The 19,920-nt window shown below is 40.2% G+C and overlaps 4 protein-coding genes across 9 annotated transcripts; 1 reads left to right on the top strand and 3 right to left on the bottom strand.

Moving 5' to 3' along the window:
* Positions 1-599: 599 nt before the first annotated feature.
* On the bottom strand, positions 600-6,441 carry LOC135501745 (zinc finger protein 687a-like). 2 transcript variants are annotated; one of them, XM_064794030.1, is made up of 2 exons: positions 6,353-6,441; positions 600-5,492 (listed from the first exon to the last, which is right to left on the bottom strand). In XM_064794030.1, the coding sequence occupies exon 2, from the start codon at positions 5,463-5,465 to the stop codon at positions 1,962-1,964; it is 3,504 nt and encodes a 1,167-aa protein (XP_064650100.1). In that variant the 5' UTR covers positions 5,466-5,492; positions 6,353-6,441; the 3' UTR covers positions 600-1,961. The 2 variants fall into 2 exon arrangements, with proteins under 2 accessions (XP_064650100.1, XP_064650092.1); XM_064794022.1 differs by lacking the exon at positions 6,353-6,441 and adding an exon at positions 6,213-6,304.
* LOC135501791 (peptidyl-prolyl cis-trans isomerase B-like) lies at positions 4,933-12,042 on the top strand. 4 transcript variants are annotated; one of them, XR_010449641.1, is made up of 8 exons: positions 6,511-6,931; positions 7,286-7,437; positions 7,675-7,844; positions 8,096-8,256; positions 8,484-8,648; positions 8,741-8,843; positions 9,255-9,510; positions 10,048-10,159. XR_010449641.1 is itself a non-coding variant. In XM_064794118.1 (7 exons), the coding sequence occupies exons 2-7, from the start codon at positions 7,359-7,361 to the stop codon at positions 9,438-9,440; spliced, it is 864 nt and encodes a 287-aa protein (XP_064650188.1). In that variant the 5' UTR covers positions 4,933-5,063; positions 7,286-7,358; the 3' UTR covers positions 9,441-9,645. The 4 variants fall into 4 exon arrangements, 3 of the variants coding, with proteins under 3 accessions (XP_064650188.1, XP_064650174.1, XP_064650194.1); XM_064794118.1 differs by lacking the exons at positions 6,511-6,931; positions 10,048-10,159 and adding an exon at positions 4,933-5,063 and having other exon boundaries at positions 9,255-9,645; XM_064794104.1 differs by lacking the exon at positions 10,048-10,159 and having other exon boundaries at positions 9,255-9,645.
* A 2,071-nt stretch (positions 12,043-14,113) lies between these two features.
* On the bottom strand, positions 14,114-16,170 carry LOC135501808 (uncharacterized). Its single transcript, XM_064794138.1, has 3 exons — positions 15,903-16,170; positions 15,344-15,649; positions 14,114-15,026 (listed from the first exon to the last, which is right to left on the bottom strand). Exons 1-3 carry the CDS (start codon positions 15,999-16,001, stop codon positions 14,403-14,405), a joined length of 1,029 nt encoding a protein of 342 aa, XP_064650208.1. The 5' UTR covers positions 16,002-16,170; the 3' UTR covers positions 14,114-14,402.
* Positions 16,171-16,880: 710 nt separating this feature from the next.
* LOC135501736 (NADH-quinone oxidoreductase subunit B 2-like) lies at positions 16,881-19,900 on the bottom strand. 2 transcript variants are annotated; one of them, XM_064794000.1, is made up of 6 exons: positions 19,865-19,900; positions 19,137-19,266; positions 18,791-18,932; positions 18,146-18,325; positions 17,672-17,807; positions 16,881-17,407 (listed from the first exon to the last, which is right to left on the bottom strand). In XM_064794000.1, exons 1-6 carry the CDS (start codon positions 19,875-19,877, stop codon positions 17,310-17,312), a joined length of 699 nt encoding a protein of 232 aa, XP_064650070.1. In that variant the 5' UTR covers positions 19,878-19,900; the 3' UTR covers positions 16,881-17,309. The 2 variants fall into 2 exon arrangements, with proteins under 2 accessions (XP_064650070.1, XP_064650078.1); XM_064794008.1 differs by lacking the exon at positions 19,865-19,900 and adding an exon at positions 19,742-19,840.
* Positions 19,901-19,920: the final 20 nt, after the last annotated feature.

Raw genomic sequence — 19,920 nt, 5'->3', positions numbered from 1 at the left:
CCAATATCAACAGCCAACATTCCAGTGACCATGGGGCTAGCGATTTCGAGCGAGACCTTGGTCAAATCTAACATTATCTTAGTAATGGCAGATCAGGGTTGCAATCTCATGAGGATCACTGTATGAGACACCATATGAGAGATAGATGCTCTAGAATGAGATATTAGGTAAGCCATTGATCGGCCACTCTCTCATATTGATGAGCTGAGAAGGCTGAGCCTTTGGAGCATGGTAGTTAGAACATCGCTTCCCTTTTTCGGAAAAAAAAATGAACAAACGTTTTTCTGTAAATTTCTTGTATTTCATATTGCCTCCAACAGAAACAGCAAAACATATCAAGAACGAAACGTACAACCCTTCTTTGATTTTGGCGACAAAGCTGTCTAAATACAGAGTCCTAAGGATGAATTTCTAAAGGAATGCGGTTCCACTGGGTAATATCTACTCACTAAAGCGGTCTGCGATACAGCGTTATATGAAATGATACAAAATGCATAACCATACAAAGTCATACTTTGATAACTATTCCAAATTATATTGGATTGCCATATCAATAATTTCTCTCTCTGGTACCCCCCCCCCCCCCCCCCCCCCCTTCAACAAACACTCACATACGTTTAATCCGCAATTCACAATCAGTTTTCCAAACCATGACAATCACGCTTTGGGGATGCCACAGCCACCGTCCTCATATTCAAACAAAGTCTTTGTTCCCAAGATCAGAAACTCTGCCATAATTCAATACCACTTAAGAGGATGGCCCCAACTATTTTTAGGCTGACCTGAATATAATAGAGCCAGACTGAGTACTATGTGTCTAGTGTATGCATTCATGTTCAACAGCATTGCTTGGCAGGTGAATGTTCACTACACACTGTGTATAGGAAGTGTGAAGGTTACCGGAGCATTTGAGTCATGCCACCAAACATGTACGGGATCAATAGAATGATTCATGATGTAGACGAACGTGTACATATGTACTGAAGAATCTACCTCGGAAACATGAAATACCATGAAAATACAACAAAATAACACACATATATCATGTTAATTTTAACACTTTCCATAGTGATAAATGACAAACATATGTGACAGTGGCAATCTCAGAAAATTTTCTGCACCCAAGCTTTTCAATTCATCAGGAAGAAATAGGGCCAAGAAAGAGCTACACTCACTCATACCATGTCATAACAGGGAAATCAGATTGGTACAAGATCTAACACAGTGACACAAATTGTGGCTGTATGCTTTAAAGGGGGAATATTGGCACCGATATTGCAGGTCCACCCCACAAAACTTGATGGCAAGGACTATACAAAGCAGATCGATCGCAGCTAAGGCCACTTTCAACAATAACCAACTGTCCTGCCTATATTCTCCCTTTTATGCAAGACAATCTTTGTAATACACGGTATAAAACAAATACATACAGTTTATGTACACAAAATTCTGGAAGTGAGTTTGAAATACTCCAAGCACCCAGCCTCTTGAGTTCATATTTCAACCCGTGAAAAACATGAAAATAACAGATACATAACCTTCAAATCATTTTAATAAATGAACCCCTGAATAGTGATTTGCAAAAGTTCATGGCAACATGCTGGAGTTTATTGTATCTCGAAATAATCATGCAACATGCATGCGAGAACTGTACACCAAGCTAAGCTAATCTGAACTTACATCACAAGTGAACCAGGTAAATTCAATAAGTTTAAAACACATTCATGCAGTTTACTATCAAGATTTTAAGATCTACTCAACAAACATTTCAGTTTTACTACATATGCCTGTCCTTTTGACAACTGTTTTTGGACCCTCAACAACTAGCTGAAAGTGTTTGTCCCGAGTCGACTGACGCCCCAATGTCAGTATATCCAGGAGGTCACCTCAGCTATATCTACCATAATCAGAATACGAAATTTTATCTCAATTTCAAAGGTAGTCTCCAACATACTGTGCCTTCATGGAGCTTTGTGTGGAGACACTTTCTTTGGTGATGCATTGACGCGTTTTGATCGGATGAATGCCATGCCGTGCGTTCTCATGTGATTTTTCAAACGCGCCTCTTCCTCGAACACACGGTAGCAAACTTTACACTCAAGTGGATTAGATTCAGGAGAAAGAGAAACCTTCTCTGGAACTTCTGAAAAACCAGTGACATCATGCATCTCCGTTTCTGTGAAAAGTGGTATCTGCCCTCCCAATTCAGACACATACTTCTCATAATCTTTAATCTTGTGAACAATGAAGAGGTGCTTTCTAAGTGATGGCTCGACGATGAAACACATGCCACATTCAAGACACTGAATACCATCCCTTGAATTCTTATGATCAATGATATGTTTCTGAAATTCTTTGCGGTTGGCGCTGGAAAATTTGCACTTCGCACAATTATAAATGCTGTCTCCTTCCACTTTTAACCTTTTCGGTACAATGGACGTCACTCCATTTGACTCAAGGCCTTCCAATGAACGTTTCTTTTCTTGATCACCATTATCCTCCTTCTGCGGACTCACCTCATCTTCTCCTGCCCCCTTTACAGCAGTTGGTTTGGTCATACGAGAATAATCGATCTGATTCTTTGAAATCTTGTGTTCTTTTTGGAGGTGTTTTTCAAGCAAGTGGCGCTTTCCAAACCCTTTGGTGATTCTCTCATCCTGGCAAATCCAACACATGTATGTTGGCTTCTTCCCACAGCCCTTGTGGGTCTCCTCAATATGTTGTTCAAGGCTAGCTTTCTCGTCGTACGTAAGCCCACACAGCAGACAGGCAAACTGCTGCAACACAGATATGCTGTGGAGATCTTGCATGTGCTTCTGCAACTCGTCCTGACAAAAGAAGGTCTCGTCACAGATCTCACATGTAAACATGTTGACTTGAGCGTTGGCGGAATCCAATCCCTTCTTAATACGGAAGCAGATCCTTGTATGCTGCACCTGCGCCATCTTGTTGTTGAAGACTTCCGAGCAGAGTAGACAAATGAATTTGCCCTCCTTCTCATGTACCCTGCGGTGTTTGAACAGACTGTCCCTGTAATAGTACTGCAAGTGACAGATCGGACATTCGTATGGTGCATACTGGCCCTTGATTGTTGCAGATGTCTCTGAATCAGGAGTGCCGTCTGCATCAGGTTCACTCAGGATAGGCGAGGACAATGCACTTGCTGGGCGACTACCAGAGCCTGCAGCCGTTTCCTCTCCGGGTGCTGACAAAATATACTTAGGCCCAGCATTTTTGTGCATGGCTTTCACTTGTTTTTTCTTCTTTGGCTTGACATTCAGTTTCTTTTCCTTTACAGAAGTGGTCTTCATCACCACATCAGTAGTCTTTACACCTTTTGCTTTACTAGGAGGTGTGACCTTGCTACTTTCATCAGGAGGGGTAACAACTACATCTGGTCTTTTTTTTCTTGGTCGTCCTAAAGATGGGGCCAGTGCAGTAGAATGCGCAGATGCAGTAGAAGCTCCTTTTTCTGACATAGCTACAGTTGTGGCTCCTCTTTCTGACATAGCAGAAACAGAGGCTCTTTTTTCTGAAGTAACTGCAGGTGAGGCACCTTTTTCTGAAATAGCTGAAATAGAAGCCATTTTTTCCGACATGAGTGTTTTGTGTGCAGTCCAGGCATGTTCTTTCAGGCTCTTGTTGCTGCCAAACTTGACCATACAGAAGGGACACACAAATTCATAGCCTCGTGTCTTCTCTATCTCTTCAAAATGCCAGTGCATATGGGTGGTTAGGAGGGTGCTCTGATGGAACACGGTGTTACAGAGTGGGCACTTGTGAATCATCAGCTGAGGAGATTGTATTGCGTCTTCCTTAGCGTGGGTTGCTACACAGTGTCCGTAAAGACCAGCTTCAGATTTGAATGCCATCGGACAGCATTTACACTTGTAATAGTTATCACTATGGTTCATTAGATGTCTCACAAATGCATCGCGATCGTTGAAACGTTTGCATACTTTTGGTGTGTAGGTCTGACGACAGTAAGGACACGGGTACGTTACGGTGCGAGCATAGTGAAAACATTGGAATCTTGTATGATCATCAAGAGAATTCTTTCCGTCAAAGAGTTCACCACATTCGGGACAGACATGGGGAGCTCCTTGGTTACCACGAGACAGGCGAGCATGTGCTTTCAGCGAACAGGCAGTCGGCATAACCAGGCCACATCGGTGGCAATCATGCTTGGATGGAAATTCCCAGCCACTTGTCCAATGCCTCGTGAATTCCTCTTTTGTTTTAAAGGTGGCTGAACATTCCCAGCAATACTTGCCAAGAATATCAGAAGAGATAGGTTTTTGGAGTCCAATCCCTTCTACAGATTCTACCTGCAGTTGGCCACCTTGGGCAGATTCAGGCAAAGGATGATCAGCTGCCTTACCAACTGAACCTACCTCAGGACTGGGTGCGGTCTCACTACTCAGTACAATTGGTTCATCACTAGACAACCCAAGATCTACATTGAAATCAGGTGAAAATACAGAAAGGCTGTCTAGCCCTTCCTTAATGACATCAAAACTTAGCGATTCAAACTTTAAATCTGCTTTATCTACTTTAACCTGTTCATTTACAGCCAAGTGGTCCTGAATGTGTCGATGGAATGCACACTTGTTGTAAAATACGACTTGTTTCTGACAGATATTACAATCAAATTTTAAAAAGATACTTCGTCGTTTCATGTGACTCTCAAGACTGCTTGGAAACATGAATGTGTCATCGCACACAGTGCAAAGGAAACGAGTGTCTGGTATTTTCAGGTGTGGCGGTGGCTTCGGTGGCTTGTACGGCGGTAGAGGATTTGCTTTTGACAAGAGCGTGTTCCCATATGGTATACTCAATACAATGGAATTTGATGTATTCGTGCCATTTTGAGGATTGTCGGGCTTTGGCTTTTCCATATGCTGGATCAAGGACACAAACTTGTGGGCTGCAGAATGAGGCTCACTTTGATTGGAACTTCTGAACTGTTGTCCAACCATAACATTCTGACCAGCAGACGGACCACTAGGAGTCAACGTTGGATCAGTAATATTAAAAGATTGATACATCTGTCTCTCGTCTGGGTAAGTATATGGCCTTGAATTGGCCCGACCCCTCGCTTTTGGTCTCCGTTGAGAGACACTTTTTCTGCTTGTCTGTGGTAGTTTCGGCTTTCCTGGAGGGACAGAGTTCCAAATAGGCGAGTTTCTGGAAACCTGAGACACCCCTGAAAATCTCTGATAGTTATGATTGGGAGTGCCTTTAGTTGGACTAGCCATTCTAGGAGCAGCAGCAGATGCCATCAAAGGGAACGGCGGACTATTTATACCAGTATCGACATGATCTTTTCCGTTATCTTTACTTTTATTTGCGGTTGGACTTGCATCTGCACCCAGCATAATGGGTTGTTTGTCATCTGCCAAGATGGTCGCCATGTCTGGCATACCATAAGCCGCCAAGAGATCGTCAAAGCCAACTGTTGCCATCTTTGCAGCCAAACTTGGTCTTCAACGCTGAAATGAAAAACAAACATGGAAATTCAGTTACTAAGAAAAAATTGGCAACGTACAAATTTAGATATGTCAGTCTTCAAACCTGGCCTTGTTCTAAGATGGTGATGCTAGCTGAACTAGCTGCAAATAGAATAGGGGCACTGAAAGATTATAGAAAAATATGCAACAATTAAGGCCTAGCCAAGCACAATACCACTCTTAAGATCGTAATGCACAAAAAGTCAGTGTTATGATGTTAGGTCTAGCTTAGTGCTTCATAAAGGGTAATTAAGATTGTGACATTGTCTTCAATATTGGTGTAACTAGGCCAGAAGTATCGTCATAGTCATGTGATCTACAACATGACGTTATTCCCAATGAAATATTTGGCGATAATTTGCATAATGTCCCAATAATGTGGCAATAATATTGTTTTCCGATGTATCATCCGTTGCATCAATTCATTCAACTCAATCAAAACTGTGAACGGCGCTCAGCAACAGCAATTCTGGATTGGCCGACTAAACGGTATCAAGCACTTTATGGAATCATGTCATTGTACACCAACAACTAGTACTAAGACATAACTGAAAGAACAAAAGACATGAACAGCCATGGCCAACTTGCAGTGCACTTGGACAAAAAATAGCTCACTTTTCAATGTCATTATCAGCAATATCTCATCATCACAGAGAGCAAGTCTCACATATTATTCATTGTAAGTTTTGAATGAATACTTACCATCACAAGATTTCGAAATCTGATCACTATTTCGATAAATTTCAGTGATTTTTCAGTTGATTTTTCGCCTTGTCTGAATAGATAGGTTTTGACATGTGCTTTGCACTGCAAAGCAGGTCGATCACGTGACGCGCACTTACCTTCAATCCCAGAATCCTCTATTTGCGGTCAAGGCCATTGGACGAAGCGCGTCTTTGGAAATGTCTTTTTTTCGCGAATAAAGTTGTTTTATTACCTTAATACATAATCCTGTGAATAATGAACGACACTGGTGAAATGAAAATGGTCTTGGGATACCGCAGAAACCATTAAAAGATGAATTATTCATTGTTTCACGCATAAATTTGTTGGTTGAAGTGTGGACAGTAATACATGCGCTGCATGTCTCGCCGTCATCATCTGTGCTGGGCAAAGTGGGCGTGGCAACTTGCTGTCATTCTGTTGTTTTCGGTAGTCTGTTCCCTCGAAGTTATATTCATGATTAGTACTGAATCTGATCAAGTCCATGGCTTTGATAAATCTGCAGATGATGTCCGAACTGGCCATCTGAAACCACTGGGAAGCCATATGTCTCCACTTGGAAATTTGACAGTGGTGAAGACTCTCCCGACTCCAGGCTCTTTTTCTGAAAATCATGTGAAGCTGGGATTACCACTTGTGTTGCGGAATATTGCAACTGCAGTCCCAGCATTTCAACTGTGGAAAGATCTCTATCTGAGGTAGGGGTCTCTCCAGTGCAGATTTTGTTGGGAATAAAACTGAAATATTGTAACATCCGAAGACAATGTCACATCCTTGCTAAACAGATACTTGGGCAGACCTAATTGATGACAGCTGAGGACTGCAGCATTCTATTACTTGTCAACTAGATGACTAGATCTCTAGGTAGTCATATATTCAAGACGGGATATATATTGAATTAGGACAATATTAATTACTGAATTGGAGGAATACTGGTCATATGTTCATTAATTCGGGAAGTTTTATGGTATATTCATCAGAATATCTCATTCTTCCAACCTCACCACTGGAGTTGTTTCAATCTAAAAGTTTATATCACTTTTTTACTGCAGTGAAAAGTATGGTGACCTTGAAGTGAGTGTGGAGGTGACCAAGAAGGAGAACAGATCAAGTCCTTCCCAAAAGATGATGATGAATGACTTTATCAACCAATACCAGAGTAAGGACCTCTACATGGTCCACCACATAACAGGAGATATGAGAAGTATGTACTTGAGTATATATCAAAGCAGAGCCTTGCTATGCAGACACTCTAGAAGTGTTCTGATAGCAGAACCTGAGGTCCAATTGAATGAAAATGGCAAATTTCAAACCATAGTGTGCTGTGGCATCCTCAAAAGCTGAACCTAGTCTACTTTGTTGCTGCTGTTTTCCTGAAGGTATTCCATGGCAACTCCAGATATTTATGCTGTTTTCCTATATCGAGGTTCTTTTCATTCAGATGACATTTCCCTTCCAAGGCCTCTCCAGTGCGGTGGTTTTCAAAGGATGCTTGTCGATGCTGTCCTGTGGCTGAGTAGTGGAGGTACCAAGTCCGTCCTGCATAATGATGAGTTCAATAATTTCAACTGTCTTCTGGAGGGAAGGAAGGAAATCATCCTCATTGACCAGGTGAGTATATTTCCAAAATGAAGCATTGCTGAAATAGCTGGAAGTGCCAGTAAATGCAGTAAAAATGACCTGCTTATCCAATTGTATACATTCCTTAAAACGACAATCCGGCTAGAGCTACAAAAATCTCAAAGTTTGACATCTTTGTCATGTGGTCACCAATGTTGACACAGTCAGCTCTTCTATCGTGTCTGTGGTAATAGATTTTTTTGATAAGTCATGTTATGAAATCGGAAATGTATTTTCGTCAGGTCTACAGAAGTCAAGTCGAAGCTGATGGGTTCATGCAACAAGGTCATTACAGTCTTGTTGATGTTGACATGGTGGACATTCACAAGTTTCCTGGGTTGAGCCAAGTGCCATTCTATGCTGTGACACTGCATTCTGGAGATTGCATCTATATGCCCGCAAGGTAGGTGAACATTTTATGAAATGAGTTTGTTGGTTGGTTGTCCTGCCGAAAAGACGCTGGATGTGCAATTGTCTCCATATCAGATATAGAGTGTAGTTGTTTTGTTGAAAACTGCATAAGTCATTTCTAGCGTATTCCAATTATTTATTTATTTTCCAAACAGTTGCATCAAGAGTATTTGGTATTTCTTAGAAATATCATTCAGTAGTGATTTTTACCTCTTCCAGATGGTACCACCAGGTACGCTCATTTGGTTCCCGGAACATGGCATTCAACATTTGGTTCGCTCAGCTGTTGTACTACAATGCAGATGACTGTGATAAAGTTGGTTCTTTACCAGAGTTCAGGAGTTTGGCAGACTACAGCTTTACAGGACATACTGAACAAATGAGGTGAGAGGGTTTTTCTGAATAGTTTCTGTACTAATATATGTTTTTCTTTCTGGTTTCTTTCATGTGATCATCTCTCCTTGCTTTACTTGCAGGGCGAGTATTCTTGAGGAGTTTGTGTCTCTGGAAGTCATCTCCATTGAAGATTGTCGCAGGCAGTGGTCTCAAAAATTGAAGGATGCTGGCAGTATTGACGAGGTGAGGTTACAACTTTCTGTGGTTTTGATTGGAGCTCACACAGAAACATTCAGACAACTTAGGAGGAGCCAAATTTGTGTGTTCATTGAAGACGTTGTTTGCAAAATTCTATACAAAGCTTGTTGTAGGTAGCTGAAAGATAGATTGTCTTCATAATTGCTTTCACAGTTGTTGTGAAACCTGTACATTGTTGTCTTTGAGCAAAGAGATGGTTTTGTGAAATGAACCATCTTAAAAGGGGCAATTGGAGAATTCCAGTGATCCACTACGCCCAGTGGGGACTTATTTGTTTTTAAGAAAAGAAAGATTACTAGAGAAGACTGATAACCATACTACATGTACTTGGCCAGATTTCTTCTCATTTGATCTCTCCAAACTTTGCTTGTTACAACTTTTGTTCTTATTTTTCAGTTGTTCCACCGTATTGACATTAACAATGACAAACATCTCTCGTGGCATGAACTTTATGCGTTCGATATCCTAGAAATTGCCAGAAGATTTCCATTGCTCTTCAGTGCTGAGGAGAATGAAGTTGATGACACTCCCAGCGATAGCGATCACAGAGTGATGTTAAATATGCCTCATGATGAACTCTGATCCGACCTGAACAAAAGAGTAAAAAGTTAAAAATAACAGACCGTCAAGTGCACCTGTTGCCACCCCTGAGGTGTGTTACTGGAATAAACTTACTTTGATTGATTATGAGATCAATAATTCAGAAATCAGAACTGCTGACATCTGTTGCTTCGGACATGTGTCAGACAATGTACATACAAGTAGATGCCACATAGATATTAGTTATTCTAAGAAGTCATGAGAATTTTATTTAACCCATCAAAAATTCAGAGTTTAATAGGTGCTCTTGGAGCTCTATTTGTGTTGACTGCTGTTGTTTTGCTGCTTAAGTTGCCTTCAAGTCGGATTGATGGACCAAGAGTTACAGACAAGGTATTTAACTGATATGATTAAAATGTTTCATTATCTTTTAAAGAAGTGCTATGCTCTATATCAATCAAATCAAATAGTCATTGAATGGAGTTGGGCAAAGTAAAGATTTCATTTTTAATAATGTTAAAAATCAGTTTGTCCATGAGATGCTTATTTCTATTTGAACTATCTTTTCGATATTCTGACCCCTGCCGTTGAAAATTCGTCATATGTGATGGAAAATTCGACTCATCAAATGATTCTTATATAATCATAGGTTTTCTTCGATATTTCCATTGGTGGAGTAGATGCGGGAAGAATTGTTGTCGGTCTCTTTGGAGAAATTGTTCCAAAAACAGTGAAAAATTTCAAAACTATTGCTGAAGGCACCAAGGTGAGTAGTTATTCAGACTTAAAGGCTGTGCATGGCCTGAAGTGTTGCAGTATTTCCTCTGTAATGCAAATGAGTTTGCACAAATTTGGCAGACTACCAAATTTAAGACATGCTTTGGTTTTATGTAGGTGCAAGGAACTACTTACTGTTCATAATTATTCATGCCTTGATTGAATAGTCTTTGATGTGTCTACATGTACATACTTCATTTCAGGTACGCGATGGTGTGAGGTTGACCTATAAGGGATCCACCTTCCATCGGGTGATCAAGGGCTTTGTTGTCCAGGGTGGTGATATAACAAATCATGATGGCACTGGAGGTAAGCTTCTAGATTCTGAGTAATGTGTACAATCAAGCCTTTCAACCACACATTATGGGATAAGTGATAGACAATCATGTGAGTACACGCAGCTTGTGATTGACGCCTCCTCCATGGCCAAAAATGAGATTTACTTGGGCCAATGAACTCAACTTGCACCCAACCAGTCTGGCAGAACTTTATCATTTTGTCCTTGCTGAAAAATGTGCCATTAGAAAAAGACTTACCATTACTGACCTCAGTTTAATTCATTCTTCAGGTCAAGGAATCGAGGGCATGTTCAAGGACGAGAACTTCAAACTGAAACATTACGGTGCTGGTTGGATGTCTATGGCAAACTATGGTCCCGATACCAACAAGTCTCAGTTCTCTTTCCTCACAGTAAAAACACCTTGGCTTGATGGACATCATGTTGTGTTTGCAGTTGTGCTTGAAGGAATGGTAGGTTTTGTAATTTGTACTTGTTTCCCTTGAGAAGTTGGCATTTTGGCCTCATGTTGTAAGCTTATATGTAGCTTTCTTGCTGCTCTCTGGAAGTGTCCAAAGTTCAGTTTCTGCCTTTGCCCGAGGAGGGCACTTTGCCTGAGGGCACTGGCAGGTAACTGTTGGTTACAAGCGAAGTTCATCAAGAAACAACCCTAACTGCCTTTGAAGCTGGCCATTTCGTTCAGTGTAAGAGGACTCACATTGATATATTGACTTATCACAAGTTACTGTTTCAACTATTATTTCAGGATGTTGTGAGGAAAATGGAAAATTCAAAAACCAGAAAGAAGGATGTGCCAATTTCGAGAATTGAGGTGAAAGATTGTGGCTCCATTCCAGTGTATAAACCATTTCCTGTGGAGAAAGCTGCCGTTAAAGAATAGACTTTTGTCGATCAACTTCATTGGTCTTATGATCAAAGTATTTTCATAGGAAAGTACATGTATTACTGCTTCTGTGGTGGCTGTACATTGTTGTGCAGTTATGATATAAATGATGATGACCAATTTAGCTGACATTTTTGCAGTGTATGTATACATGTACAGCTGTGGCAAATTCAATGTCTGAGCTTCATAATTCAGTCTTCAAAGTGCTGCTTGGAATTGTGCTATTTTGGGAGTTAACAAATCAGTTTCACTAATCAAGAAATCGAACAAAATTACAGCATGATTGTTCTTTTATATTCTTTTCTATTATACATATTACATAGAAAGCAGTATACAGTTCATGTAGACCTGCATGGAGTACCACAAATAACAAATGAACAACATGGGGTCTGTTGATACGTGCATTACTGAACACAATTATCTTGGTCACTTCGAAGACTATACCCACTAATACCTTGGTCTGCTGTGCAATGTATGTAAGTTTTTTTAATGAAAAATAAAAGTTATCTCATTTTCAATAAACATCACTCAGTGTCCTTATCATGTCTATACTATATCAGTCTTCTTATCATATTGTTCCATACAGTCACAACCATATAGGACAATCAATTGTACATTGGCACAATCATCGGACAATCTATAAAACTAGGATTGGTTCTTTCTACCAGACAGTCACGACCTAGATACTGTCTCAACTTTTTTTTTTGTAATATATATTTTTATTTCCCTAGTACTTTCTTTTTGGCTCACCGTAAGGGGAGTCTATACGATAGCGCTGTGTCCGTCGTCGTCGTCGTCGTCGTCGTCGTCGTCGTCGTATCCTAACAGTGGCACGTTTCTTAACTGCTAGGGCTATGAACTTGAAACTTTGTACACAGAATGCCCTAGGTCAGCTGACCTCTGACACTGATTTTCGGTCCGATCTGATTCTCTGTTTGGCCACCAGGGGGCCAAATGTCGATATCTAAAAAGTGTGATATCTCGCTTATTAGTGACTTGTTTTCGATAAAACTTTTGTTGTAGGTACTCATAGCAAATATACATTTTATATTATACGGGTTTTTAATTTGACCTTGTTTTCAAGGTCACAGAGGTCATATGGCGTAAATTGGCCATTAGAGTGTAAACTATGGCACGTTTCTTAACCACTAAAGCTATGAACTTGAAACTTAGTACATATAACCCCCTATATCACATAGCCTCTGGTGCTGAATTTTGGTTTGATCTGATTCTCCACTTTGCCACCAGGGGGCCAAAAGTGGATATCTAAAAAGTGTGATATCTCGCTTATAAGTGACTTGTTTTCGATAAAATTTTTATGGTAGGTACTCTTAGGAAGAATACATCACATATCTTACGGGTTTTCAATTTGACCTACTTTTCAAGGTCACAGAGGTCATATGGCGTAAATTGGCTGTTAGAGTGTAAACTATGGCACGTTTCTTAACCACTAAAGCTATGAACTTGAAACTTGGTACATATAACCCCCTATATCACATAGCCTCTGGTGCTGAATTTCAGTTTGATCTGATTCTCAACTTTGCCACCAGGGGGCCAAAAGTGGATATCTGAAAAGTGTGATATCTCGCTTATAAGTGACTTGTTTTCGATAAAATTTTTATGGTAGGTACTCTTAGGAAGAATACATCACATATCTTACGGGTTTTCAATTTGACCTACTTTTCAAGGTCACAGAGGTCATATGGCGTAAATTGGCTGTTAGAGTGTAAACTATGGCACGTTTCTTAACCACTAAAGCTATGAACTTGAAACTTGGTACATATAACCCCCTATATCACATAGCCTCTGGTGCTGAATTTCAGTTTGATCTGATTCTCAACTTTGCCACCAGGGGGCCAAAAGTGGATATCTGAAAAGTGTGATATCTCGCTTATAAGTGACTTGTTTTCGATAAAATTTTTATGGTAGGTACTCTTAGGAAGAATACATCACATGTCTTACGGGTTTTCAATTTGACCTACTTTTCAAGGTCACAGAGGTCATATGGCGTAAATTGGCCGTTAGAGTGTAAACTATGGCACGTTTCTTAACCAGTAAAGCTATGAACTTGAAACTTGGTGCATATAACCCCCTACATCAGATAACCTTTGATGCCGAATTTTGGCCTGATCTGATTCTTTATTCGGCCACCAGGGGGCCATAATGGAAAAAGGAAGAAGTGCAATATCTTGCTTATTTGAGTGAATTGTTTTCGATAAAATTTTTATGGCAGGGACTTCTAGCAAGGATACACCACATGTCCTACGATTTTTGGATTTGACCTCCTTTTCTAGGTCACAGAGGTCAAATGGCGTAAATTGGCCATTAGAGTGTAACTATGGCACGTTTCTTAACTGCTGAAGCTATGAACTTGAAAGTTGGTACATGTAACCCCCTACATCAGATAATCTCTGACACCGAATTTTGGCCTGATCTGATTCTTGATTTGGCCACCAGGGAGTCAAAACTGAAAAAGTAGGACATGCAATATCTCGCTTATTAATGACTTTTTTTCGATGAATTTTTTATTGCAGGGACTCTTAGCAATCACACGATATTGATCTTGTTGATGTCATAGACAATTATTGGTTGGATCATAAACTTATATATACTGCCCTGTCTTATTACTTGACATCAATACACATCTAAAAAAAGTCTTCATGCCTGATTGTGTTCACCATATTCACCTCTAAACTAAGCATGATCCTGCCTACTAAAAGATGTATACGGTGAGCACAATGGCCCCTGGCCGTTTCATTTACATTTTACATACTGTCTCAACTTACTTCACCACCTCGAGGGGACACCACAAAAGTTTTTTTAATGAAAATAAAAGTTTTTGGCAAGGAAACTAAATGTGTCACTTTTAATTGAATCAATTCTGTTGGCAGCTAAACCAGCTTGGTGATAGATTGATTCATGAGGATAAATATTGGTCTTATACTGGTAGGTCTGAAACTGATGACCATAATCAACAATAAGATGCACTTGCAAGTCAATGTGGGCAATTTTGTTTGCCCTGACTGTACAGACACATGTAATGTCTCTACATAGTCTGGTGAATTTGAGCAACTTGTGCTTTGATTTGGGCATAGTTGTCTACATTGCCCCCGCATGGGATCTTGGCCTCTATAATCTGCCACAGGTCATCAGATTTGACAGCATAACACATGATCACAGCTTGTTCGTCAAGTTTCTCCTGCTGCAACTCTGTATTGCACAGGGGATGAAAAATGTCCCGAGCATCGAAGAAATTTAATGCCATTGAGGTGAAATAATCCCTCATATTGGGCACATTCCAAGCGCTGAGCACAAAATAGAGATGAGTGACATCTTCTGGTAGGTGTTTGAATTTGACCTCCAGGCAATGGTGACCGATGCATTCGATACGGTCCAGATCATCCCCGGAATGTTTTATACTATCCCCAAGTGCAGTTTCTTGGTCAATGTCCACAGTGCATGCTGGCTGTGTCTGATTCTTCCTGAAGGCAATGCAGGATGCATCTATGAAGAGGTTCTTCTTGGCCAGCCTGTTGTAGTGCCAGAAGAGGTCAAATATGGCATGATCTAGGTCTGCTGCGATGTTAAGGAGTGTGATCACCAAATGAAGTGTCGAACCGTTGGCTATTTCGTAATTGGCAAATGTTGCAAACTTTCCACTGAGAAGCACCTGAAAATGAAAGTTCAGAGAGATTATTTCCATTCTGCAAGTTCTTTCATAATACATGTACTGTGAGCAGCCTTCTTGACCAATTCATGACCTTGGGCAAGTCACATTACTTCAGGTGACACTGTTCTTTGAATGCGACTGAAGACCCCATCTGATTTAGAAACATAAGTAAGTTGCATAAATAAATATCTAACCAGGTCGAAGATCTGTCATAAGGCCAATTTAACCTCCAACAGCAGACACAAGGCAATGCTCTATTGCTCACCAGCGAACCCGGAAGAAGAAAAAGAAAAGACAATCTAGGCAAATCGTCCTACCTCAAGTTTGTTTTTATTGTAGAGAAGCGTCTGTTGCTTAGGATCGTAATTCCATGTTTGGTGGATTTCCTTCATCAAGTCATGGATAGCCATCTTAGCATGGAATTGAAACGCCTTGGTCTCACCATCTAGTTTCCTTACATTCACGGTCATCATTGCAATCCCACTCTGCAGTGGATTGTTCATTTTTGCTCGACTCCTCAAGTTGAGATTTGCATTGTAAATTTTCACTTTATCATCGATGTTGTGGACTTTAAGCGTGCAGTCTGGGCATGTGGAATGATTGGTCAGATGCTCAATTGTACACTGAAATTGCATAAAGAATTTATAAGCGGTAAGCAAAAATCATCATTAGCAGACCCTGTTTGTTTCTGACCAATCTTAGTTTATCGCACTATTTGAAGCAACAAACCACCTGGAACTAATGCAACTGGATTCAAAGGAGAATTGAGAATTGCTGGTGAAATATTTAGAGGCGCGTACTGTACACTGTACGCCACAATTACTATCCATACCATGACCATCTATGCTTTGGAAATTGCAAAACTTATTGACTCACCTTGAGGCAGAAGGTATTTTTGTGAACACATTTTCTGGTGATTCTGTCTTGAGGAAATTCATTGTTTGGCTTTACTTGTGTGCATTTTCTACACTCCATCTTTGCTGAAATGTGTCTGTGGTCTTTTCAGAAGCTCACTAAAAATGTCACCAAATCCAGTCAACTAAAAACCCACTTCCTTATTGCCAATATTGGCAAATGGGAATGTACAAAGTGGAAACCCCCAATGAAGTCTGCCAGAATGAATAAATCTTTTCCCAGCACATGTTCCTTGAATCTACTACCTGCATGACATCTATAAGTGATGGACAGTAACTATCAAAGTCATGTTTAGGGAGCATATCAAAACTGGTCTGCAGCACTACTTAGTATGTTAATGACATTGGAGAGGGGAAAATCCCATGATTCCACCCACCTTCATTGCATTAGACTTGTAGACTAACTAACCTCATCTGCGGCGGACTGCAAACCTTATTTTGAAACTAACACTGAACGAAGTGGGGGCAGATCCAGAAAAAGGAAGGATTTAAGCAGGACGTTATTCAACACCGACTCACTATTTCCTAGTTGCAATAAAAAAAAGCTTCAAATCTTATCAGTATTCAGATGAAACTTGAGACCATCCGTGATGTTTACATAGGACACAGGTACAAATCTGTCAACTGGCACAGTATCTTCACCCGTTTTGAATGACTGCCTGGTTCAAGTTGTGGCAACTCATCTTAACTGGCTAAGTAGGGTCAGCACAGTATGGGAGAAAGCCTCTATGTCACACCCGAATGATCAACACAATAATTCTGCCCAGGGCTATATCCATTCTTAGTACATGTAGTTCTAAGCCCGTTTCTTGGCTTATATCCCAAAATATACAAGGGAGCAGAGATGGCAATCCTAATGGAAGTTTTTCTCGGATCAAATCAAAAAGATAGTACTGGTACGGTACGAGATCTTGCAGACAAGAGTGAAAAAGACTTGTTTCAGACAATATCATTTATTCAAGCTTATACTAGTATGACAAACTCACAAACAACTAACTATAAATGTACATATCAGAAACTGCAACAAAACTTCCTATCTCCAATATATTGACGACTTTAAACCTAAAAAACTGTGAAATATTTGAAAGTTGACAAAATTTTAATCTAGATATCAGATATGCTGATGAATGGATCACAGTTGAAATTTTCATACTCAAGAACTGTATTGCTACAGCCTTCTGGTTTAAGAACTAAGCCACAATAATCTTTCCACTAGAATGTCCATTTTGAAGTGGCATGTTAAACTGTTATGAAAAATAGGTTCAATCTGATCAATTTGAAGGAGACTGTTTGCAAGACAATTTCTTATACATGATAGTCCCATGTACAGCTATTTACAATGAAAGTGCATTAAAGATCACATCAAAGTTTATTTCCTATACCACATCTGTGCCTGCTTCATTCTCTTAATCTTTTTTTGTAATTGGAGAACACCATATAGGAGAGCCTCGGCTGACGGAGGACAACCTGAAAAAGAAGCCAACAAATGTTTAGGAGTGACAAAATAGCGCATCTAGTGGATGAGCACAGAGTGCCATTACCTCATTCAAATCTCTATTATTTGGGAGAGCTACACTGGCATATGAATTTTACAGAGGAGAGCTTGGAGGTATATGTATTACCCAGAGGGCCTGAAGACATTTACCGAATTCCTGTGTAGAAGGCGCTATAGACACACATTAGAGTTTCAGCAAGGATTGGTCCGAACTTCATGTTAAGTTTCTTGCTCACCTGGTACATAAATATCCACAGGTATAATCCGATCACACCCTCGCACCACAGAATAGGAGTAGTGGTAGTAGCCACCACCATTGGCGCAGCTTCCCATGGAGAGTACCCACCGAGGTTCAGGCATCTGATCATACACCTGGAATCAATATCATACACTTTCTTGTTTTGTCAAAGTTGTTTTATGCTGGTGAAGAATGTTTTGTAATGTACATGTATGTGTCCCACTTTTGGACATCAAGAAGCCAGACTTACACCGGATTTCTAGTAACCAAAGATTCATGTCTTTATGTCTTTGTGAACACTTTTTTCAAAACTTGTTAAGAGATCAAAAATTTCAATTTAAGACCGATTCTTTTTCATAAGCAATCTGGAACTCACCAAAAGTGTGGGATAAACAGTATTTTGGGAAAACAGTACTTTGGACAAGATCTAAACAGACTGGGTACAGTTGGCGACTTAATTACAATTCCTCACCTTCCTTAGAGCAGGAGCCATCTTATTTGTGAGAGTTCCAGCAACAATGATGCAGTCAGCTTGTCTTGGACTTGCTCGAAATACTACACCGAAACGATCCATGTCATATCTGGGAGCAGCAAAGTGCATCATCTCAACAGCACAGCATGCGAGACCAAAGGTCAAAGGCCACAAAGAACTCTGAAAAGTCAAGGTAAACTTTTAAGTCTCTCTGGTTGGAAAGCAACATACGTACTCCATTGTATTCTCAAAATCAACAGGATGGAGTTCGATAGAAAATATTCAACAATATGTAATCTTAAACTAGTTTCGCGAAAAAAGATAGTACATCGATGAAAATATTGTGAATCCTAGTCAAGAAAAACTCTGGAAGTTACAAGGTGAGCATATAATGTCAAAATGAGCATATCAGAAAGATTTTGGTCTCGGAGTCAGAGGCTCAGTGTCACTGTCCTCCAAACCTACTGGCACAGTAGTCAATGGTGGTAAACTATACCAAACCCTAAACATTCATGTGGGAAACCTGCCTGCCTACATTTTGCACATATTTATGAAATGTTAGCTTGGAAATACTAAGACAAGAGCCTTTGTCCACACATGGCACATTCACTCATTGATATACAAGTGCATGGCAGAGGGGTTTACCTTTCTAGCCCAGTTCATGAGATCATCTATTCTCGCAACAGCATACTCTGCTGTGTTACTCGTACTTTGAAATGGAGAATAAGGTTTTCTCTTTGTAACACTGGCTTCTGTTGCTGTACTCTGTTGACGATATGGTACTAAACTGAAAATGAAGTGAGAAAATGCAATCGATAACGTCATGTATCAGTTTGGAAGTTGAATTCAACACGGACGTGATTGGACTGTTCTTTTGTTGGGCTATTATTATCCCAGCTCAAACTTAACTCTGAATATCAAAGAAATGCTTTTTGTATTTGAAAATCCTAAAGGTATTTTCTACCTCGAATTCAAAGATTGGACATCATACCCGAGACAATTCTTATTTTCTTCCTGTGTTGTCTTGACGTGTATACATCGGACTGAAATTGAAGTTGCAGTGGCCTGCCGTCTTAAGATTGTGATTAGCATCGGCTGGAATGCCCCACGCATCCTCATCACTGAAACACAGAACTTGTAAAAATTACCAAATTATCAGTCAGTCTAAAGTCATCGTTCTACCTTGACCACAGGGCTCTGATCTCTATATCGCCATTCTCATGATCTACCATTTAATGCCAAAACAACTTGAACAGGTTACAAGGCATCTGCATCAATCAAGCAGTGGACGATGTACGAGTGGTTAGGCCTACTGCTCTCCCAAAAATCAACCACATCAAAAGCCCCTGAAAAGAGATGGTTGCCCGGAAAAGCTGTCGTCTACAGGAAATGAAATGTACTGTAAGCATAGTTGCAAGGCATCGATATTTCCTCGATTAATAGAACAGGACTTTCCCTCGGGATGACACTGATTCCTGTTACATCACGGCCAAAAGAACGATTACAACATGTACGATAACGATGTGATCCAAGTATTACAAAAGACTAAGACTAAGAGATCACATTGACTGCACCCCAAGTTGGACTATATTTTACTTTTAAAAGATTGCTATGAATAGATTATTGTCCAGACTACATGTTCATTGTACGGATTATCGCATGAAAATTGACAGTCCCGTGCCCTTGAGTATTTTATAAGGCGAAATTAAACACAAGTACCCGAAGAAGCCATTTTCGCACTCCGAATGCACTGCTCGCGAGAAACTAACGAATAT

This window comes from Lineus longissimus, chromosome 2 (genome assembly GCF_910592395.1).
Source record: "Lineus longissimus chromosome 2, tnLinLong1.2, whole genome shotgun sequence".
Lineage (NCBI taxonomy): Eukaryota > Metazoa > Nemertea > Pilidiophora > Heteronemertea > Lineidae > Lineus > Lineus longissimus.
This window is presented reverse-complemented; position numbering and strand designations above follow the sequence as displayed.